Source organism: Miscanthus floridulus, unplaced genomic scaffold, assembly GCF_019320115.1.
Source record: "Miscanthus floridulus cultivar M001 unplaced genomic scaffold, ASM1932011v1 fs_848_4_5, whole genome shotgun sequence".
NCBI classification, from domain to species: Eukaryota; Viridiplantae; Streptophyta; class Magnoliopsida; order Poales; family Poaceae; genus Miscanthus; species Miscanthus floridulus.
Window position 1 is genome coordinate 91,445 of NW_027097348.1, and position 23,868 is coordinate 115,312.

The following is a 23,868-nucleotide window of genomic DNA, read 5'->3' on the forward strand; positions in this document are numbered from 1 at the left end:
TGCATGATATCAATCTACTAGAAATTCAATTTGGTACTTAGTAAGACCTTGGATGCTACAGATTTTCCGGGAGCTACAAAATGGACGTTCACTTATAGATTGAATTTGATTTGTGCAAAAAAAAAAGGGGAATCGTGGCATGGATGCTTTTATGGGTTTAGTGTTTTGTTGCTTGATTAAATGCTATCGGTTGTGGATTGTACATTTCAGTTTGATGCTATGTTTGTGGCATGGGGCACACTAGGTTAGTGATTGTTACGAAAATGAATTAACACTCAAGAAAACCTAATAAACAGCAAATATGTGCATGGTTGTTTTGACGCTATTAAATTGGTGCCCGTGATTCTTTATAGCTCAAAAACATGTTGCTAGGATTAGATGGACTGTACTATCAGATGACCTCAATTTTTTCATGCTCCTACAGCATGGAAAATTTTGAGTCATAGCAACGCACGGACGAAAATTTGAGCTCCTCTATAGCATTGAAAATTTCAAGACTCACGTAGCAACACATGGGCGAAAATTTTGAGAGACGGGCATCTGCTAGTCAATGAATCAATGCGAACAAGGAAAGCATCCCTTGTGAATATTTTTAGAGCATCATCTCCATCAACTGCTCATGACGACGACGGGATTCTTCGTCGAGCGCCAGCATTTGCTCCACCGTGAGCATACCCTGGGGCGCCGGTGGTACCTCCTCGTTTTTCCTTCCCCTCTTGGCCTGACATCACCCATCCTATCCACGATACGCAGACACAGAAGTGAGCCTATGTGTGTCTGGGACTGCGGTTGCAGATCGTGTGGTGCAATATGGATACCACAGCGGTCGCATCGTGCCATAGAAAACGCAGGAGCTAGTTTATTGTACAGTTCTAGTGTCGTATATGATGAGACGAATCTTCACATCGCGGGACATTTGACACAATTCTTTGCTTCTTTTCGCCACCACAGCCCGTGTGGTGCAATATGGATACCACGGTCATCGCACCGTGGGCCGTGGCACAGAAGACACAGGAGCTAGTTTATTTCACGGTTCTAATGCCCGTATGTGGTAAGAAGAATCGTTCACACCACGGGACATTTTTGGTGCAATTCTTTGCTTCTTTTCGCCACCACCGCATCGAGCGCGGTTCCAAACACGCCTTATACTGATGAAGCTAATCCTTAGACTAAACACACTATTAATGAATAATGATTAAGAAGATCTAGCGCACAGGAATTATTTACTGCATGAAATGGAATTCCTTCAGTTATCCGCGCAAAGTAAAGAAAGCAAAATAATCCAGAAAAAAGGCACAAACGTAGTCACGAAGAATACTCTTAGATTTTTTTCTCTAAATTATTACCATGCACACATGCCCGGGTATCTCTGGGCGCTGGCTGAGCCGATTCTGTATATGCGCACCACTTTTGTACATCGTGCAGGTGACGAAATATGCATATGGACTAATAACATCCAATCAGTCCTGCGATACGGCACGAAGATACGAGATACAAAGTTGCACGAGAATTTTACTCACACGGGCGACTTCTTTAATCCATCACTGTGTCAAACACTCTTAAGATATCAATGAATCAATGCGAACAACCAAAGCATCGCCTGCGAATATTTTTAGACCAAAGGCCTCGGCCCAGCTTTTATAGAAAGCTTAAAATAAGGTCTGCTGGGGATACCAGCCTAAATGACAAGTGCAAAACAAAACTCCTCTAAGTCCTCACAAGCTCTTCACTAAAACAAAAATCAAACGCCTGCAAACAGCACTACTAAGCAGCCAGCATTTATGACTTGCGAATATCAAACTACATAATATGAAGGTGTTATTTGCTGCATAACTCCAGGAAGAATAAAAGAGGGGTGAAGAGTTGGGGTCCATTCTAATTCTGAACTGAATACTAGATTGCGGCTATGGCAGGAGGCTACTGGTTGGTGGTTAGGACTGAGTTAGGATTGCATACACATTTAATTGCCTTTTTCTGATTTCTCATCGGGCTGATCCCTGACCTGATCAACGCTAGAATCAGATGCTTCTCTTCTCTCTGGTGGAAGATGTTTATGCCCATCGACGTTACGTGAAGAATCTTCAGCAGTTGGGCCTGCTGATCCTGCAGTTGGTTTATTGAGCTTGCTAAATAGTAGTTTCTTCATGGCTGGCTGGTTCATAACTGAAAATAACACTTGCGTATATCTAAGTACAATGGACAAAAAATCAAACCATTTCAAAGGTATAAGTGTTATGACCGGCGTCTACTATAATAGGCGCAGGTCCATTAGTGGCTAGAGGAGGACGCCGGCTATAGGGGCTAAGAGCCTATATTATTATTATTAGCTATTTATGGTATTTATTTCTTAATTATAGGATCCTAGAGAGGATAAAGACTCTGTAAATAATTGGGATTGGAATTAAACAGAAGCAACATAATTGTTGTCGACTTTCCTTGGGAGCCCTAGCCGCACCTCCTCTTCCTTCTTGCGCTGTGGTCACCATGGCGCCAACCCGCCGCCGCTTCCCTAAGCCTCGCCCTCCGCTCTTCCATCCCTACAACCTTCGCAGCAACTCCGGTAGGGCATAGTCCTATCAATAAGAGACTATGAAAGGAATCACCTATCGTTTGTGTAAGAGTTGCAAAGGTCCAAGTTGCGAAGTAGCAAGAAATAGCTTGGAAAAACAAAAATTTGGGAGTCTTTCAATGATCAAACATGTGACGTCTGAACAGAACACACCAGAACCAGAAGAACATTTGTAACACTTGAGTGTCTGAATATTTATATCAGTTCAGTGTGGGACCAATAGATGCTGCTTGGAATACTAGTAAGCCTTGGGTATCCAGCAAAACTGCACAATACTGTACAATTGGAAAAAAAAAGTCACATGGACTAGATACTATCATACTAACATGCCCTGCTAATATCGTAGTAACAGTCACCTACATGAGCCACACTGCCAAGGACAGGTGATATACCAAAAACTGCCAAACAGTAGAGTATTTATTAAAAAATGACATGCAGTGCCAAGAAAAGGTATTAAAAATAGGTAAATTGTGTCTAAATAATTAAGCTATGCACTTGTTTCCAAGTGTAAGCTATGCACTTGTTTCATGTGCCTTGTACTGAAACAAAAATATTGCTAAGGAAACCAAAAGTAAAACTGGATCAATGTTTTCAGGTCGTCTAGTCGAACCTAGTCGCTATAGGACCGACCAGGCGACTAATCGTGATTAGTCGTCGACCAGGCCGATTAGTCGAGCCTAGTCGACCCTAGTCGTCCATATAATCGTCCTATGCATCAGGACATATACATACTATATATATATACCTATATGTACTATATAGTGTACACAATATAGCAAGCATCAAGACTACATTAGTGTTTAGCAAGTGACTTACTTGTGGGAGTTGTTTTCTTGCCTTTTCTTCACTGTCCAACTGTCCCAAACTCCATTCCTTTGCTGACTTGTTGCTGGAAGCCTGCAATACCAAAGAACACCATAATTAGCAACACTAATGTAGTCTTGATCTTGAGTTATTGACACATATCAATAGCAGCACTGCTGCAGTAGCAAATATCTAGCATTTGGCAGACCATGGCAGCCACACGGGCAGCATATTACATAACCAAATTAGTTTAGTATAGATAAGTAAATTAGTTTAGTACAGATAAGCAAAAGTGTTCAACACAAAGTCGCAAACATCAACACACAATAGTCCAACAAAAGTAGGCAACTAGTAGCCATCTAATAAAGCAAATCATCATTGAAATGGAAGCCTCCATGTCCATCTGCAGTTGCTGTTGGTGGTGGTGCAGATTCTTCATCCTCATCCATAGGTGTTGCTGAATCAGATTCTACTTGCTGATCTTGTTCTTCATCATCTATTTCATCAAGATCTTGAGCCACTGTGTTCCTTGGACGCTTCCTAGCATAAGTACGCCTCACAGGGGCAGGAATAGCAGTACGAGCAGCAGCAGCCCTAGGCAAGTTACGGCCCTCTAGACCCTGAGTTGCACCAATAGCATCATCCACATTAGCCCAAGTAATAGCATTGGCAGCACCTTCATGAACTGGTTCACAATTGTCATTGACCCATTCATTTTCCCAATGAAATTCATCAAGCAAGAGTGGATTTGATCGCTTTCCTTTGGAACCCAGCTCTCTAATGTTTTTAAATCTGTTTTCCATCTTGCGGTTGTAGCTGACATATACCAACTTATTTAACCTTTTGTGCTCTAACCGGTTTCTCTTTTTTGTATGGATCTACACAAAAGATTGCAGAATTAGATACCATACTCAATTACTTAGCACAACAATAGCTGTAGCATAGCACTTACAGTAGAAAATTCACTCCAATTACGCTCGCATCCAGATGCAGAACAACAAAGGCTAACAATCCTTTTTGCTAAACATTGAAGTTCATATGTCAGGCCACCATATGCACCCCACCAAAGAACTGCAAATTCCATTCCAAAGTATAGAAATCCATTATTAGTTCATTGCTGATATCTTTCAGAAAAGGTAAGGAAATAATTATACAAAATTTCAGATTGGAGAACTTACTAGGATTTTTTCTATCTCTGTCTCTTATTGCTCCTGGCTTTGAGAAGGATTGGCCTTCAGACCTCTCATAGTCATCTGCTTGCTTGCTTATCTTGTTTTGGTCCTCATCATCACTCACCATCTTTCACATAACTTGATTAAACATAATTCTCAGCTTTGTGGCTTGTCTCCTATCTTTTTCCCTTATGGCAAAGTACTTGCTTGGATTCAAGTATAGGGCTGCTCCATACAACTGCTGCTCCATTTGGTTTTCCCATCTCTTGTCAAAATATTCTAGTACCTCTTTGAGTAAATTTGGTTTGTCTTTCAAAGAATCCTTGATTGCAGCCTTTGCATGATCCATGGCTGCCATAATCTCAGGAGCCGCAGGTGTCTCATCTCCATCTGCAATCCTAAGAGCAACAAGAAGTGGATGTGTAGCTCTTATGCATAATTCCACTTTATTCCAAAATGGCATTGAAAGGATAATGTTCTCAACTTGCCGGCCTTCTGTAGTGCTAGAGAAATTGGTAGCTTGCCATTCCTCACTAACCACTAAATTCCTCAATACAGTCTTGTTCTTATGCATGCTTGCCAATGTGAGAAATGAAGTGGCAAAGCGAGTTATAGCTGGCCTCACAAGATCTCCTCCAATCTTATCTCGCATGAGATCTAGAATCCTCCCATGCTTGTACATGAACCTACACACCTTCTTTGCCATGTTGATGCAAGTGTTGAATTCCTTGATCTTCCCAATGTCCTCTAATAACAAATCCAAGCAATGGGCAGCACATGGTGTCCAAAATAGATGTGGGATCCTCTCCATTAAAAGCCTCCCTACAGCCTTGAAGTTGGCTCCATTGTCAGTGACAATCTGTACCACATGTTCCTTCCCAACCTTATCTATTTGCTTCTCCAACAAATCAGCCAACAATGGTCCATTTGCTATCTCACTTGAAGCATCAACAGACCCTAGAAAGAAAGTCCCTGCTGGACTGTTAGCAAGGAAATTGATGAGATGGCGATGGCTTGTGTCAGTCCACCCATCGGACATTATGGTGCAGCCATATTCCTTCCAAGCCTCCTCATGCTTCTTCCTCAACTCTGATGTCCTGTTCACAGCCTTTTCAAGCAGTGGTACCCTTATATCATGATATGATGGTGAGCGGTACCCAGGGCCGTATTGTCCAATTGACTCAATCAAAACTTTCCAGCTTCTAGAATTAATGACTTTCAATGGAATGCGATTCTCATAGAAGAAATCTGCAACATGATCATCAACAACTACTTTGGCCTCCTTACTTTTCTTTGTGCAATGCTCAAGTGTAGGTTGACTATGCTTGGATCTGTGCCTCTCTTCAACTACTTCTTCCGGTGACTTGCAAAGCATTGAGCTCACTGATCTAGACATTTTTTGAGTGGCTGGTTTTGGTGCAGCAGTGACAGTGAAAGAAGAGATGGCAGCCTGAGCAATCCTCTTCTTTTGCTTGACTTTTGTTCCAGAGCTTGGTTCTGGTACAGCTGCTGGTTCTTCTGCAGCAGTAGCATCATCTTGTTGCTCTTCATCTTCACCTAATGTAGGATTCAAAGCTAGAATAGTTCTTGAGTTCTTTTTCAGGTAATCAGCCATCTCCTTCTTAACTACTTCTGGAGCACTAGGACATCCAACTGCATCTCCATACCCCCCGGCAAGGTGCTGCTTGAATCTTTTTATTCCAGAGGGGACAATCTTTTTGCAAAATATGCACTGCACAAAATCCTTCTTCGAAGCATCTGGCCACCACCCATACTTCCATCCTGGATCTTGTGATTTTGCCTTCCTCTTGGTGTTAACAGCTTGGGCAGCAAGCTCTGGAGGTAGCTTTGCAATAGCCCTCTCAACTAGTGTTGCAACATCTGGACTAGCTGAGGAAGCCGTGGCTGCTGCACCTGACCCAGATGATGAATGTAGAACACCTCCGTCAAGGTCAGGCATCGGCATTATCACTTCCACATTTGCACGTCGTCGCTCCACAGCTGTACAAGCACAAGGCTGATAGTTAGCAGCATTACTAGCAGAGCCAGAGAGGATGCAGCCATGTAGGTCAGGAGAGCAGATGGGGAGGGAAAATGGACATACAGTCGTCAGAGCAGCTCATCACCAACGAGCAGAGGGCCGACACCTTCAGGCCTTCAAATCAGAGGAATGCAGCTCTAACTCTGAGCCCCTGACCCTTGAGAGAACATGAAGCATCCAAATCAGAGGAGTAGAGATGAGAGGGCAGAGGAGCAGGGGATGAGGGAAGGACCTGAACAGCAGGGAGGCAGCTATGGCGGGAATAGATCAGCATAGGGCCGGCCACCTGCTGGAGCAGAGGGTGGCGGGAGGAGATGGCAGGCGGCGGGAGCAGACACCTGAGCAGTGGGCTGAGCGACCAGGCACCTGTAGGAACAGAGGGCGGGCGGGCGCAGAGCCGCAGATGGCCAGCCACCGCGGAGCAGAGGGCGAGCGGACTGGCGCAGATGGCCGCCGGCGGGAGCAGGATGCAGAGGGCTGGGCGGCTGGCCACCGCGGGAGCAGAGGGCGGGCGGGACCGCCGGAGCAGAGGGCCGCCGGCAGGAGCAGGCTGCAGGGGCGCCGGCCACCGGCGGAGCAGAGGGCGGGCGCGACTCGCGAGTCGCGAGCACAGGGCCGGCGGCGGCTGTTAATTTCCCGTGAAATTTTTGTCGCTACCAGCCAAAACCCCTTATCCCTCCCACGCTCGCGCGCGCCCGTGACCCGTGCGCCCGTGACCCCGCGCGCGTGCTCACGCAGCTGCGTTTTCGCGCTCTGGCGCGCTCGCCCAGTGGCCCGCGCGCGGCAGCAAAAAAAATAGCCAAAACTAGTCGTCCCACCCCTAATCGGACGACTAATCGCGATTAGGCGACGATTAGTCGGACGACCAGGCCCCTAATCGAGCTAATCGGGTCGAGGTCCCTAATCGAGCACCCAGGACCGATTAGGACGATTAATCGCGATTAATCGCGATTAATCGGACGACTTGAAATCATTGAACTGGATTAATGGAGGGAACCATCAAACAACTAGAAACATAAAGCAAATAAAAAGATGTATCCATCATATTGTTTGAAAATGTTGACTCAAGTGTATTAGGTCAAAAGGTTACACTACATCTTGAATTACTGGCATATGTAAAAGAAACTATAAGGAAAAGGTTTCAAGCACAAGCAGTTATAATACAATACCTGAGGCAAGCTTGCTGTGACCGGGAAAGATAAAGCAAATAACATTCTGAGAACATCTGTGCTGTGAGACCTTGCTCTCTTTGAATAATGTTGAGACAACTAAATCACCAGAAAGACAAGAGTTAGCCAGCTACAAGTTTAAACAGAAGCTGTCCAAGAGGACACAAATACTAAAAGAAGATGGAGAGGACACCACATAAATCAGTTTATTTAATAACAACATGAAAAATAAGTGTTCTAAATTAGTGGACTGCATAAAAAAGAACGATATGATAAAGAAAGTGCTCATAATTACCACTATTCAATAATGTTTAGGTCATTATTGTGGGCTGTGGGTTTGGATCATTTGCAATTATTGAAATTAGGGATGCAAGCGGGTTTGTCCCTAAACCCACAAATAGGCAATTTTAAGAGGGCTCTCTAACACCCCGGTGTTATGCCACCATTTAGGCACTGCAAATCATACATATTATGCATCATCAAGCATATTAATCATACATGCCAAATCATGTGAATAAAAAAATTGAAACACTGTTTCGAAACATATGAAACATGCTCGTGAAACATGAATGTTGCATATACTTGTTTAGACTTGTGTTTGCCCAAATTATGCTTGCTAGGTTAGTGAAACATATTTGGCTACTATTGTAAATCATCTAGCAATGTTTAGTTCAATTTTAGGAGCAAGGTTTGTATTCAAATTAATTCAAAATTTGGCTTCAAAAATAAATTCCCAAAATTTAGGGTTTTGAGCTAAACGTGGACTTTGATCTTATAATTCAAAATCTAGAAAGAATCTGGCTGTGGTCATAAAAGCAAAGTTGTAGAGAATTAAATTCTAAGCAACTTTCATTTTTGGCACATTTTCAAAAGATGTCATTTTATTGCTCAAAATAATATTTGAAAATGGCATTTAAAAATTCCTTGAAAATATATTTGGAAAAGGCTTTTTCCTCCTTCGCGGGCCGCCGCTTCGCTTCTGGCCCACGACCGAAGTCGGCCCAGCCAGCCTCCCGCGCGCGCCGCGCCTCGCCTCGCCTCGGCCCAGCCCAGCCCAGCGCCGCGCTGGCCTGCCTCCGCGCGCCTGCCCGCTGACGCGCCGCGCCGCGCGCCCGACCGCGGCAGAGCGTGCCCGCCGCGTGGCGGCCATGCGCCGTCGACGCCGCCGCGTGTCGTAGCCGGCCTACACCCGCGCCCATGCGCCCGCCTACACCTGCTGGGGCCGGTGCGCTTGCTCACTCCCTCCCGCGCTGTCTTTCCTCTCCGCCAAAGCCGAGAGCCCCAAGCCCTACCTCTCGCCGCGCCGCGCACCCGCCGGCGCAATTCGCCGCGGCTCCTCCACCTCGGCCGGCAATCGCGCGCCCGCAGCTCCGCCTTGCCCTCCTTCAAGTTGTGCTCACGTTTGCGCCGCCTTCCGAGCTCAGGTAGAGCCGCCTCAGCCTCGCCACCGACGGCCATGGCGCCGCCGTGCTCGGCCGCCATGGAAGTCGCCTTCCTGCTCTTCTCCAGCCCCGCCTAGCTACCCTACCGTTTTCGCCGTCTTCTCGCGCATCCCGTGCGCCCGCCAGCTCGCCCTGCCATGGCCGGAGATGGCCGCCGGCCTCGTGGCCGAGCCGCGCCGCCGCGCCAGCGCAAGCGCCGGCATGGCCCTGCCTCAGCCAGCCAGGCCGAGCCAGGCCGTGGGCCGACGCCTTGCCGGGCCGTCTTCCCCTCCCTTGCGCTCGGGCCGCGCGGGCCAAAAGCGGCCGTGGGCCAGCTGATTTCAGCGGGCTGGCCCAGTAGCGTTTGAATAAATGGTTTTCAATTTATTCTTTATTATTTGAAATTGGAAATGGTTTGAAAAATGTTTGGGTACTCAAAGTTGCTCCAAATCTGTTGAAATAAATTTGTCTAGGTTCCTTATCTTCAGATCTACTTGGAAAAAATTGTGCATGTCATTTTTGAGATACTTTGCTGTAGAGTTTTATTTAATCATGAATATTGCTGATAACTTGAAAAATATGTAGAAAAATCTATAAGCTTCAGAAAAATATGATTCCAAGTTTGTTAATCTTCTTATGTCATGTATTTCCTAGGAAAAATATGTTTCATGCATGTGCTGTGGGAAAATTTTGAGGTGTAGTTCAAGTACCTTTAATAGCCGATTTTTGTTATTTTTGCTAGAGAGCAAACTTTGTATAAAACATGCATGTGATAATTTTTGTACAGTCAATGTATGCTATGAAGAACATAGGAAAAATATTAACTCTGTTGTTTGACACTTTTCACAGTTCAAAGTATTTTTATGTTCATAATCCTGCCATAGCTTGTGATTTTTGTGTAGGCTAATCCACTCATTCAAACACCATAAAAATCTGATGGTAGACTTCTTAGGGTAATACTATGCTGTAGTAATTTTCTAAGATTTTTCTAAGCAAGAAAAATAGAGGTTGCTATTCAAACCTATTATTAATTAGGGTTTAATTAAGCATTTCTTTATGTGTTTAAGAAATTAGTAAAGCTTTGGTGTGTCTTTGAAGCATTTCATAAGATATGTTGACTTAACATATTAGTAGTAGAAGAGAATGCAGTAGATGACATGTGCTTGTAGTATATTTTCTTGGATGATGTTGACTACCTTGCATTTTAACATATCCATCGTATTCATCTCATCCGATGCACCGATTGCATAAGCACTTACGCACATTGTATCATACAGGATCGCAAACCGAGAACCCAGTCGTCATACCCGAGGAGCCCGAGGAGCAGCTCGAGGTGTAGCAGCAGGAAGTGCCCGAAGCCGACGAGGAGGACGTTGAGGAACTTCCGGAGTGCCCTGATCACCGTCCGAGCTCCTTCGAGAGAGGCAAGCCCCGGAGCATTTTCTCCCGGTTTGCAATTATTAATTAAATGCTTTACTTTAATTGATGCATTACGTTCAGGAGTTGTTTGCAACCGTTGCTGCATTATACCTTGTCTACCTTTGTTATACTATATCCTTGTTACCTGGGTATCCGCAGTCGAGTCAAGGCTTAGCTGGCTTAGACCAGTAGAAGTCGGGTGATTCCCTGTCACCTGCGAGCTATAGGTGGTTATCTGGATCTGCTTGGATGACTATGAGGTCATGGTATAACTAAGTGTCAAATAAAGTTGAGACCGGACGGAGACTTGCAGAGTTTTTGACTGTAGTGCTTTCCGTCTGTGTCGATTAAGGACTGACCGTTGTTGGGCCTCGAGTCATGTTGAACGCATGCCTTACATTTAGCTGGCCGAATAAAGTACCTTTCGATCGCAAAGCTGGGAGATTTTTCGGGCCGAGTAGATTGCCCGCAACGCACTGTGCCGGAGCAGGTGTGGTAGAACACAGGGGCGGGATGATAAGACCAAAGTACAGTCGGTCGGCCCCCGGTTACATGTGGTTCCTGGCAAACTCGAGATTCCTAGAAAGTTGACTCGGTGATCAATATCTCACTTTAGCGGGTGAGTGAGGTTTGTGTAAGGAATAAATCACCAGCTGGTTAGGAATCGATTCGAATCGCCATCGCTCCTGGACAGTGAGCACTTGACTTGAGTGACTTCATCGTAGTAAATGTTTATGGAACACTTGGACAGTTATAATGAATATGACAGTATGGGAGTTGTTTAGTGATCATTGGTTATCAGTATCTGCTTAATCACATGTTTACTCTAGTATAGGTGCAAATCTAGTCGGCAGGTTAATAATAATTAACTTGGCAATAATGCTTTTAGAAAGGTTCTTGAAATGCTAAAAATGTTTCTTTTTGCAAATGAGTCAGCTACCCTACTATAAAGCCCTTCATAATCCTTGGTGTCACTTATTTTTGGTTATGTCGGGTAAGTCTAGCTGAGTACCTTCTCGTACTCAGGGTTTTATTCCCACTTGTTGCAGATGGGCAGATGTATTACGACTACTGTATCAACTGCTTGTATCCTGCGATGGGTGATGCTTAGGACCATGGGCATGGTCATTCCTTATGTTTCGTCTGATGCTTTTGTAGGAGATGATCATTCGCTGGCACTATATTTAAACTCCGCGTGAGTGTGTGTGTGGTTTGAACAAATGACTTCCGCTACTTTTATTCGAACTGGTTTTGTAATAACTATTTTGAAACTCTGATGTATCTGAGATGGTGAACTTTTATGTAATATGTGATGGTGACCGCTAAACTTATTACGATCTTGGCTGGAATGGAAGTTGGTTTGAAATCCTTCGTGATTTTACGGACTACCGGGTTATACGGGCTTAAGTTTGCTAAATCGTCTGCTTTGGCGGATGTTTTTTCTTACTTAATTTCGTATAATTGGTCGGTTCTGTTACAGGCTCCTGCGAGCAACCAGCTTGAAATGGCCTATTTGTGTGTTTGTGGACAAACCTGCTTGCATCCTTACTTGAAATGATATAGAAAGATTAGTAGATGACCACTTCGCATTAAAAGAAAATGATCTCAAATATATGATGTTAGTCATACAGAAGCAGTCCATCATTGAAAAACAATCCAAAGACCACATTCATTTCCAAATAGAACATAAGTAAGCAGATACACAAAAACAGAAAGAAAAAACTGCATGGTGCTTCGCTTTCAGATGTTAGCACCATTGGCTCCTGGTTGGAGGATGCGCCCCGCAAGATCCCAAAGGACCAGAAGCATAGTTTCAATGGTACAGTCATCTATATCATGTCTAAAATTTGGAAAGAATGCATCTTCGACAACATGTTTCAAATGGCGCAGCAGGTAGCTTTGAAAGTGAAGAAAGACATTTCTCAGCGCAAAAGGGCTTTTGATAATCCACTGTAACTTTTGTTTCCATGGCTCAGTGAGTACTTGTGTTCAGGTGAGGGTTCTTGGCCTTGGGGCTGTTCTTGTACCTGTGGTATAGTGTTGAGGCTGGCCATTGCCTCTCCCTTGTATTTGGACTGTTAGAAACTCTTCTTTCCCAACCCTAACTTAATGGAAGGGAATAGTTCCTGCCATTTGAGTTCAAATTAAAAAAAGTGCATTTACAAACAAAAGATGTTGCTATGGCAAAGTGATATACCACAAATAGTCCATGTACCGTGATATTATGAACTGTGGGCTAAAACTTGCAAGAACACACAATATAATGAGGCTATTTGGAAGTCGTACTTGAAAGTACAATAATCAACTGACGATGTGCTTGACAGGTCAAATCAAATACAACATCATACAATGATCTTCTACATAACCTTAAAAAAATGATCTTCTACATGGCATTAACAGCGGCTCGGTTGACAATCTAAAGAAAATTAACTGGGCAAATATCCAAAACATGTAAAAAATTAACCTTTAATTTGATAGCACAAGGTGGAACATGACCACACCAAGTGCTGAGCATACCTCCAATCTAATCATGAGGGACAGTGCTGTGATAGCTGGAAAGATGTATAGGGCATCAGGAGCTGTCAGATCAGTAAACCAGAATGCACCACCCTCTTTTAAAGATGGGAGTTTCTCAACCATATTTGATATCTGGAAATATTAAAGAACAATGAAATTGTTTGTCAGTCAGAAACAGAGAAGGTGGTGGTGGTAAAACATGTGCATCAAAGGTTCGTTGAACAGGTATTCAACATACGAGGTGAACTTACACCATAGTAAAGAACCATAAAAGTATATGGTGACAAAATCGCAATGCACGCCACAGGACCCAAGCTGTGTGTACAAAGGAAAGCATTTAGATGTCAGAGAAAGCCATGCAAGCTCCCTTAAGCAAGCAGGAGAAACAACTGTCTCCTTGACTATAAACAACGAAAACATAAAGATTGGAACCAGCAGCATAGGATTGTTCAGGCCAAGTACAGCAGTTAACAATCAGAATGTTTGAAACCATGGTGGTATGGAGGAACACAACTAAAAAAGATTTAAATGGACCCTTTCGTTGTTTGGAATTGCAAATGCATGCACGCACGCAAATAACGACAGGGACCAACATTTTTATGGCCATATCAGGTCTATTTATACTTATAAATATAATCAAATGAACCATGGATAAGAAAGTGCATGAAAGTCTCTGCCTGTTGCAGAGATATGCAGCTGTGGCATCATGTGTCGTGAGATTAGCTGCACGCTGCTATAAGAGCACACATAAAATGAACTGTTTAGAAGAACACATCCACAATGAACTGAAGCGCTAATTAAACAATCATATGCACTGCACACTTTGCATGCCACTAAGTGCACATATCTGTTTTCCCTCTCTTATCATACATGGATGGTTAATGCAACGATAAATTCATAAGGACGATACTCTTGACAAGCATCATCCATAAGATAAATGTTTGTGATGTCATGCAAGAAAACTTGTATTCTACTAAGCATTTCAACTCCTTCAATCAGAATTGATTTTTGCCTCAGATGAGGCAATCTAACATACAAAATAATTAGGTCTAAATTAGAGGCTAATGCATATTTTTAATTTATCTAATGATTGAACTCAACCAAGACCTAGGGAACCAGAAAAATTCTATTCTGATCTTACTCATCCCTTCATTCAGAAGAACCCAAAAGCAGTTTAAAACATTAAGTCTTCAATGCCAAGGGAACACACTTAATAATTTCACAATAGAAACATAGGTATCCACATAAGTTCATACTTTTTATACAGAGAAAGTGATCTTTTTATAACTTCTACTTTGGATTCCTCATCATCAGCCTGCAGGAAGATCATATACAGACAAGTATTTTTAGCAAAAAGAATGTAATACTTAAAAGTGTAACAGGAGTAGGGGGGGGGGGGGGGGGGGGGGGAGCTAGAGCACCAATTTTTCAGTTGTATCAAGTGTGAATAATATCGTGATACATACACTGTCAAATAGCTTCTTAACTGCAAGAGTTTCCTGAATTAACACCTACAAAAGTCCAAACGTGAAAAATAACAAGGTTTAAGACTGCCTGGTTCCTCACAATATATACATAACAAGAAATTATTTCAGTTGCCTTTGTAAAGATTAATATGACTTATTTGGTACGCAGGAACATCATGTAAAAGTTAAAAGTTAAAACAATTAACTTCATATATCTCAATTAGAATGGCTAGATTTAACGTTGGCTTGCCACGCCTATCACAACCATCCTCTTTTATCAGGGCTAGGGACCTGCTATGTTGAGACAACATAGGTGGAGTTAATTAACTTAATATATGAATTTCATAATTCCCAAGTTCCAAGCCCCTTGACATAACCAATAATTTACCACTAGAGGTGGCAATGGATTAGCATCCAAATCCATATGGATAAATAAATCCAAATGAAATCCAATCCAAGGAAAAAAAATCCAAGTCCTATCCTACAAATCCATCCAATATAATCCAATAATAACAAGACTATTATAACTACTCCCTCCATTCCAAATTATAAGACATTTTGTTTTTTTATAGATACATTGTTTTTTTACTATGCATCTAGACATAGTGTACATCTACGTGCATAGCAGAAAATATATATCTAGAAAAACTAAAACATCATATAATTTGGAATGGAGAGAGTACATGTTACTTTTAAGTCAAAAGCTTGACCTCAGGATTTAAAAGTTCACATTCACACCTTAAAAATCTAATGAAATTAATTAAAATTTGTTAGAGATTAGTTAGTATGATCCTGCTACTTTGTGTAGACCAGTGTGACTAGATATATACATCAGCCCCACATCGAATGCTGGACCTTAGAATAAAAACCTAGCCTTCACACCTTAAAATTTACCGAAATTAACTAAAATTTGTTGGAGGTGATTCAATATGATTGCCACTACTTTATGTAGATCAGTGTGACTAGGTATATAAGTGAGCCCCACATTAAAAGCCAAATCTTAGCAGACATGTTCCGAGAAGGGAAGGATAACGTGGAACAGAAACAAGAATGTGGAGTTATAATTTATAATGGAACTAGCAAACATGCTCGGGCGTTGCAACAGAACCTAGTACGTTTTGAGAACGTGCTTCGTACTATTGTTGAACATGATTTGTTCTAACTAGAATGAGCATGGATCATGAGTCCAAGTCACATATGAGATATAGAGGGCGTAAGGGCACGGTTGTCGTATTGGATTTGGATTAGGTTTATTCACACGTTGAGGATGGACCCGAGATGAATTTCTAAAAGCAATGGAAGAAGAAATTTTTACTCTTTAATAAAAAATAAAAAAATTATAGAAAGAAGACAGCAAAGATAAGATTTAGAATCTATACCCATGCATGTTATAAAGTTCTTACAAGTTACGACAGGCTTGTATCTAACTTCGAACAATGAAACAACTTATTTATGATAAATATTAAAATGTGAGGTCTGATAGGTAAATCGTGAAATATAGAAAATAGCATGCCAAGAAAAAAACGCATTATATGGATGCAATTTGGAAAATTGGACCATGAAGAAGTTGAAAATATTAAATCACGTGTCAAACAATCTGTTTGACAAGCTGAGAAAACAAAAACCGCCATACACCCGAAAATCCAAGTCACCGACACTTGTAGCCAAAACTCTAAGGAACATATGTGAAATATGGCTATTCATAAAGAATCTGTATCTCTCTTATCGGTGTTTTCAGTAAACACCAACTAGTAAATTTGTATTTGTTGCGCATTAGGTTTGGATGGTGTGCTAAAGGATACAAGGTTTATACTGGTTCGGGCAGAATGTCCATACGTCCAGTTTGCTACTGCTCGTATTATTAGCACTGAAAAAGATTCGTAGTAGGAGGTACAAACGATCGAGAGAGGGACATGTCTCAAGTCTTTGATGGAAAAGTCGAAAAGACGCTGAGAGCTTGATCGCTGCTCAGCTGTGTGTGTGTAATGTGTGTTGAATTGATCCATCCCCTTAGTGGGATGCCCAGCCCTTCCTTTTATAGACCAAAGGGGAGCAGGGGTTACAGATGGGAGAAAGAGGAAAAAACCAGAGGTAGAGAGGGTCATTCGAAGGTGTCGGGTCTTCCTTTTCCCTTGAGCCTGCCCTGCTGACATGACAGACGGTGCTAGGGATAGCATGTTCGTTAATCCTGATAGGGCCGTGCTCTGGCCTTGTTTCAGCAAGCGGTCACGTCCCATCCTACTCAGGCGGACGGTGCGGCGTGCCAGGGTACCGAGCCGTGACCCTACGGGGAGCAGACGGGGAAGTGACCATACGTCTGTTACTGTAGATGATGTGAGTTCCCTCCTGGATTGTAGTGGTTGTCGTATGCTTATGTTAGGATCCACGTTCAAGGGCTAATGGCGGTGCCTACAACACTGTAAGACAAAAGTTGACGCCTACAACACTGTTCGGGCTCTATCATGCCTGGAAGGGCTTAAAGCGCCTGTCCTATCGTATCTTGACGGTACTTTCCTACAGACGTACAGGGCATGGTCCTCGGTACTGCGGTTGACTCGAGTGTCCTATCTTACCCTATGCTTATCATTATGAAGGAGCAGGGTGCAGTCATCGGGTGAGGCGGAGCCTAGCCCTCGGGGGTCGGGTGAGGCCAGTCCCCAGTCATCGGACGAGGCAGAGCCAGCCCTTAGCCGTCGGGCGAGGCGGAGTCTAGCCCTCGGGGGTCGGGCGAGGCGGAGCCAACCCTTAGGGGCTGAGCGAGGCATGGCCAACCCTCGGGGGTCAGAGGAGGCAGAGCCAGCCCTCAGCCGTCGGGCGAGGCGGAGTCTGCCCCCAGACGTCGGGTGAGGCGAAGTCCAGCCCTCAGGGGTCGAGCGAGGTGGAGCCAACCCTCAGGGACCGGGCGAGGCATGGCCAACCTTCGGTCATATGGGCAAGAAGTGCAGTTGCGTTCTTGTCTGTTTGGAAGCATCAACATTTGATGGTTATTAGCTCCACCTCATCGGGTACCCCAGTATTAGGTCCCCGACAGTAGCCCCCGAGCCCTCGGATGATTTAGATAGAATCGCCCAGGGGGTGATTTGACTTGCTAGAGGGTGCGCGCGAGCACACTCGACGGGTGTAGCCCCAAGCCCCGGGTGATTCGAATGGAATCACCCGGGGGGTATTTCGATTCGCTAGAGGGTACGCGCGAGCGCACCCATCGGGTGTAGCCCCCGAGCTCCCGGGTGATTCAGATAGAATCGCTTGGGGGGTATTTCGATTCGCCAGAGGGTGTGCGTGAGCGCACCCATCGTGTGTAGCCCCCGAGCCCCCTGGTGATTCAGATAGAATCGCCCAGGGGGTAATTCGAACCCTTCATGGATATGGTCATGAGATTTGGTGTTTTGACAACTAGATAGTTTAAAGGGAACCCTGGTATCCCGTTCGCGGGGATTCATCCAGGGTTAGTCCAGTCGAGACTCGATCATGGATCGAGACTCCCTCGAGGCTTGTGTGCCTGAGTTTTGGCCGCTCGTGGGCCCATGCCTCGTTGGGACGACCGTCAAAACTATTGGGCCGACCCTCGAACTCCTAGGCTCAGGCGGGCTGAAGAAATGCTTTTTGACCCATATCCCCTTTGCGGGAAAAGAGTCCTGATTTGCCTAGGAAGGCAAAACGCCCGGCATGACTTTGGTGGGAAAGGATAGGGATCGCGGACGCATATCCCATGACGTGACGTGGTGGTGTATCATGGAAGTCACGGAGATCTAGGTGGATGGTTGCCCTTTTTTGCATCTGCCACCCCTATAAAACCAAGGGGTTCGCCCCTAGGGTTCTATACTTTGCCTCCTCGCCTTTGCATCTACAACCTCCGCCGCCAATTGCTTGAGCCTCCCACACCCGTATCGCAGCCGCCGTCAAGCTCGCATCCAACCACCCCATCGTCTAATGGAGCAGTGGTGTAGATCCGATGTCACCCTCCAGTGCCTAGAGGGCCTCATTTGCCGCGGCCTTCTTTGCGTGTGGACTGCCTCCGAGGAGTGGCGACTGCCCGGCAATGAAGATGTGTCATCGCCGCCCAAAGGCTATGTTGTGTCCTTCGCTCGCTTTTATGAGCGGGGATTCACCACCCCCGCCCACAAGTTCCTTCGGGGATTGCTGAATTACTTCAAGGTGGAGCTGCAACACCTTACTCCCAATGGGGTCCAGCATATTGCGGCGTTCATCGCCCTATGTGAGGGGTTCTTGGGGATTAGTCCCCACTTCGACCTGTGGCGGTATTTCTTCGCCATGACCCTCTTGAAGAAGCGGGAGAATGAGCGAGAGCTGAGCGTGCCGGCGGGATGCACCGGCATCTCGCTCCGCAACAACTGGGTCAATGAGTACCTGTTGATGCATTTGTCGACCTCCAACAAGGGGTGGCATTCGCATTGGTTCTACGTCAAGAACGACGTAGCTGCCCCCTTGCTAGCGTTCACCGGATGCCTCATCGAAGAGGTCCTAGAGCCATGGAGGATGTGGGGGGTCCCAGATAAAGACAAGAAGAAAATCCAGGACCATCTCACCGCCCTCCAAATTCTAAAGGAGAGGGGCATGAACGGTCGGGGATCATCGACGCCTACCATACGCGAAGGGTGGCGCTGCTGATGAGTCACGAGCTTCCCCTATACCTGATGGTGCCTGGAGCGTCACTTGATGGGACGACGCTTGTTGATGAAGCGTTCTCCCCCTCTAAAGTGGCACAGCGAATCAAGGAGGCGATGGAGCCTTCGAAGGACGATGTTGGTGTCATTCTTGATTTCATGTATCCGGTGCTGGGGCACCCCCCAATACGGCCAGAACTAGGGTACATCGACTTCGTAAGTTCTTTTTCCCGTGCCTCCTTTTTAATTAATCTCCCAACTCCTTGATGCTGACATTGAGATAGCAGGACCAGCGAAGAGGCGCGTCCTTATGGACCGTGCGGCTCCGCTACCGAAGGACCCGCTCGTGGCGAGTAGAACTCTAGATATGGCCAAAATAAGTAGCTGCTTTTTACAGTCCAGGAAATGACTAAGTCAAACTATAATTGTTTGTCTTATGTGATGCTTGTGTAGATGCTTAGGCTAATTGAGATTAGTTGTTAGCTGTAGGTTCTAAGCCTCTTACTGATGATGAACAACTTTACCTTAGGTTACTAGAACTTGGTGAGTAGTAGCATCACAATCATGTGAAAGCTCTAGTTTGGTTTTGGTGAATTAATGAAACCCTAAGTGCTAACCTAGTTTATCAAGTGATCTTGAGATAGGTAGCACATTCCAAGTGGTGAAGCAAATGAAGATCATGACATGATGATGGTGATGCCATGGTGATGATCAAGTGCTTGGACTTAAAAAGAAGAAAGAGAAAAACAAAAGGCTCAAGGCAAAGGTATAAATAGTCGGAGCTATTTTGTTTTGGTGATCAAGACACTTAGAGAGTGTGATCACATTTAGGTTCGATAGCCATACTATTAAGAGGGGTGAAACTCATATTGGAATACAGTTATCAAAGTGCCACTAGATGCTCTAACTCATTGCATGTGCATTTAGGATCAAGTGGAGTGCTAACACCCTTGAAAATGTTTGTGAAAATATGCTAACACATATGCACAAGGTGATACACTTGGTGGTTGGCAAATTTGAGCAAGGGTTAGAAACTTCACCGGTGGAGTGTTCGCCCGTAGAGTGTGAATAGTCCAATGGTGCCACCGGTGCCCTAAACTCAGGTGAACGTGGTCACTGTAAGTGACCGGATGCTGGTCTCTAAAGGATCGGCGTGTCCGGTCAGTAGCAGCAGAAGAAGCGCAGCATTGTTCATCGACCGGATGTTGGCTCTGAAGCGACCGAACGCTGGCTGGCTGCGTCCGGTCACACTGACATGGTCATGCATAGGGGAAACGCCAAGTGATCGAACGCTAGGTGAGTCCGGTCGAGCATGACCGAACGCGTCCGGTCATGAAAAGTCATTTCTGGATGCTTACTAGAAATGACCGAACGCTGGGGTTCAGCGTCCGGTCAGTTTGAGCTGCTGTGTCCAGTCGTCACTTGACCGTTGAGATCGGGTGATCAACATTTGAAGAGAGGTAACACGTGGCACGCATCACATGACCGGACGCTGAGGTCCAGCGTTCGGTCAATATGATCGGAGCATCTGGTCATCCCGTGTTGTGCCCAGTGAAGGGGTACAACGACTCTATTTCATGGGGGCTTCTATTTAAGCCCCATGGCCAGCTCAAGCTCACTCTCTTGGCCATTTTGATTGACATAACAACCTTGTGAGCTTAGCCAAAGCCCTCCCACTCATCTCCATCATTGATTCATCATCTTTGTGAGATTGGGAGAGAATCCAAGTGCATTGCTTGAGTGTTTGCATCTAGAGACACTTGGTGTTCGTGTTTCGCTGCGGGATTTGCTTGTTACTCTTGGTTGTTGCCGCCACCTACATGGCTTGGAGCAGCGAGGATCGTCGAGCGGAGGATGGTGATTGTCTCTGGCTCCGATCGTGGTGATTGTGATGGGTTCTTGACCTTTCCCTGGTGGAGAGCTAAAAGGTACTCTAGTGGATTGCTCGTGGCTTGTGTGATCCTCATCTTGTGTTGGTTGTGCGGCACCCTATTGAGGGTTTGATGTGTGATGCCAATTAGCGCATGAACCTCCAAGTGAGTGAATCACCACAACGAGGACTAGCTTGCCGTCAAGCAAGTGAACCTCGGTAAAAAATCATTGTGTCATCATTTGATTCTGAGGTGATTGGTCTTCATTGGTATTCATTCTTGTGATTGATTGGTCCACTCCTTGACTCAGCGGTATAACCATCTTGCTCACTCTCTTTACATTACCGCAAACTTGTTATCAAGCTCTTTAGTGTAGCTAGTTGTGAGAGCTTGTTAGTTTGGCTAGTGTGTCTCTTTAGTTAGCTTTTGAGTGCACACTAACTTAGTGTAGTGACATGGTTATTGTGTGGATAGAAACTACATAAACTAGAATTGTGGTAGGTGGATTGCATTTTTAGTAGGCTAGCGCAACACTCGCTTCGCCTCATAATTGTCTAACCGGTTTGTTAAGTGTTGTTGTAGAATTTTTTAATAGGCTATTCACCCTCCTCTAGCCATTAGGACCTTTCAAGTGGTATCGGAGCCGAGGTCACTGTGATTTGAGGCTTAACAACCTTTGGTGTAAAAATGGCTCAAATCAACAACACCAAGAAGCCACCCCAATTTGATGGCACCAATTATCCATATTGGAAATCAAAGATGACCACACACATCAAGTCAATCAATAGAAAAGTGTGGAAGGTGGTAGAAATCAAAATTGAGATTGGTGATCCGGAGAATCCCACCACGGCCGAAGAAGTGCTTCTCCAAAACAATGACATTGCTCTAACTGCTATTCATAATGCAATTGATGAGAGAACATTTGAGCAAATCAAGAATATTGAAATGGCACATGAGGTTTGGCAGAAGTTGGAAGAATCATTTGAGGGTACTCAAGCCGTGAAGGGTGCAAAGGCATACATTCTCAAAGAGAAGTTTGCAAGCTTCAAGATGAAGGAGGATGAGAGTGTGTCGGAGGCGTTCCATAGGCTTCAAGTGCTTGTCAATGATCTCAAAGCACTTGAAGAAGAGGTGAAGGACAAGGACTTCTCCCACAAGTTCTTGAGATGTTTGCCTTCAAGATTTGGCACATTGGTTACTATTCTAGTGAGGAGTGGTTTGGACACCATGACACCAAACCAAGTGTTGGGAGATATAATGACCGATGATACATATAGAGATGATGATGAGAAGGAAGAAAAGAAGGAGAATAAAGATGAGAAGAAGGATGAGAAGAAGAAGAGTGTGGCATTCAAGGCCACATCATCCAAGGGCAAGGCAAAGCAAGATCCATCAAGTGAAGATGATGGCTCATGGGATGATGATGATGATGAGAAGATGGCTCTCTTTGTCAAGAAATTTGGCAAGTTCATGATGAAGAAAGGGTACCATGCTAGAAGAAAGAAATCTTCATCCAAGAACAAGGAAGAGTCAAGAAGGTGCTTCAAATGTGGAAGTAAAGATCATCTTGTTGCTCAATGCCCATACAATAGCGACAATGATGATGACAACAAGAAGAACAAGAAGAAGGACAAGAAGGAAAAGAAAGAGAAGAAGGACAAGATGACCTTCAAGAAGAAGAAGGGTGGTTCATATGTGGTCACTTGGGATAGTGATGCTTCCTCAATTGATGATGATGACAAGACCACCAAGAAGAAGGCACTTGCAAGCATTGCTATCAATGAGAAGCCTTCTCTCTTTGACACTCCATCATGCTTCATGGCTAAGGCCACTAAGGTACAAACTTGTGATGATGATGGAAGTGATGATGAACATGGTAATAAAAATGATAGTGATAGTGATGATGATGAACCTACTAAAGATGAACTATTTGACATGCTAGAAGATGCCAAAGAACACTTTGACATTAAGAGAAGGGAATGCAAGAGCTTGAATAAGGAGGTAAAAGCCCTTAAGCAAGCCCTTGATGAGCTCAAAGCAACTCATGAGAGGCTAGAGGAAGCCCATGAGAAGCTTGGCAAGACTCACAAAAAGCTTGAAAAGGCTCATTCCTCTTTCCTTAATGAGCAAGATAAAAAGAAGCATGTTGAGACTTGTGATGTAGGTTTAACTTGTGATATAATTGATGAATCATTATCTATGCCTATCATTGTTGTTCCCACTAACCCTTCTTGTAGTACTTCTACTTCCACCTCATCTAGTAGTGATGGTTTCACTTGTGATGCCTCACTAATGGTTGAGAATGAGAACCTCAAGAAGGAGGTCAATAAGCTCACTCACACCTTAGCTAAGGCCTATGGTGGTGAGGACCGCTTGCTTATGTGCTTGGGTAGCCAAAGAGCTTCTCTCTACAAAAGGGATTGGGCTATATCCCCCAAAAAAGCAAGGCGGCCTTTGCTCCTCACAAGACTAGTTTTGTGAAGAACAATGGTCGGTTTTGCACTAGTTGCAAGCAAGTTGGTCATAAAGAGCATGAGTGCAAGAACAAGAGTAAAAATGTTAATGTATCCTCCATTAAGATTAATTCTTTCTATGTGCTTACTAAGGGTGCAAATGGTGTAAAGGCTAAGTTTATTGGTAAACCGTGGATGGGCTCAAAGAAGAAAGCCATTTGGGTACCAAAGAGCTTAGTGACTAACCTTCAAGGACCCAAGCAAGTTTGGGTACCTAAAAAGAATTGATCTTATTTTGTAGGTCAATTACAAAGCTAGAGGAAGGCATTGGGTTCTTGATA

General features: G+C 44.5%; 2 protein-coding genes across 2 annotated transcripts; both read right to left on the reverse strand.

Annotated features, from left to right (window-relative positions):
* Positions 1-3,650: 3,650 nt before the first annotated feature.
* LOC136533314 (uncharacterized) lies at positions 3,651-4,953 on the reverse strand. Its single transcript, XM_066525876.1, has 3 exons — positions 4,552-4,953; positions 4,326-4,444; positions 3,651-4,251 (listed from the first exon to the last, which is right to left on the reverse strand). Exons 1-3 carry the CDS (start codon positions 4,670-4,672, stop codon positions 3,733-3,735), a joined length of 759 nt encoding a protein of 252 aa, XP_066381973.1. The 5' UTR covers positions 4,673-4,953; the 3' UTR covers positions 3,651-3,732.
* Positions 4,676-6,511, reverse strand: LOC136533312 (uncharacterized). The gene has a single exon (XM_066525874.1). The coding sequence runs from the start codon at positions 6,509-6,511 to the stop codon at positions 4,676-4,678; it is 1,836 nt and encodes a 611-aa protein (XP_066381971.1).
* Positions 6,512-23,868: the final 17,357 nt, after the last annotated feature.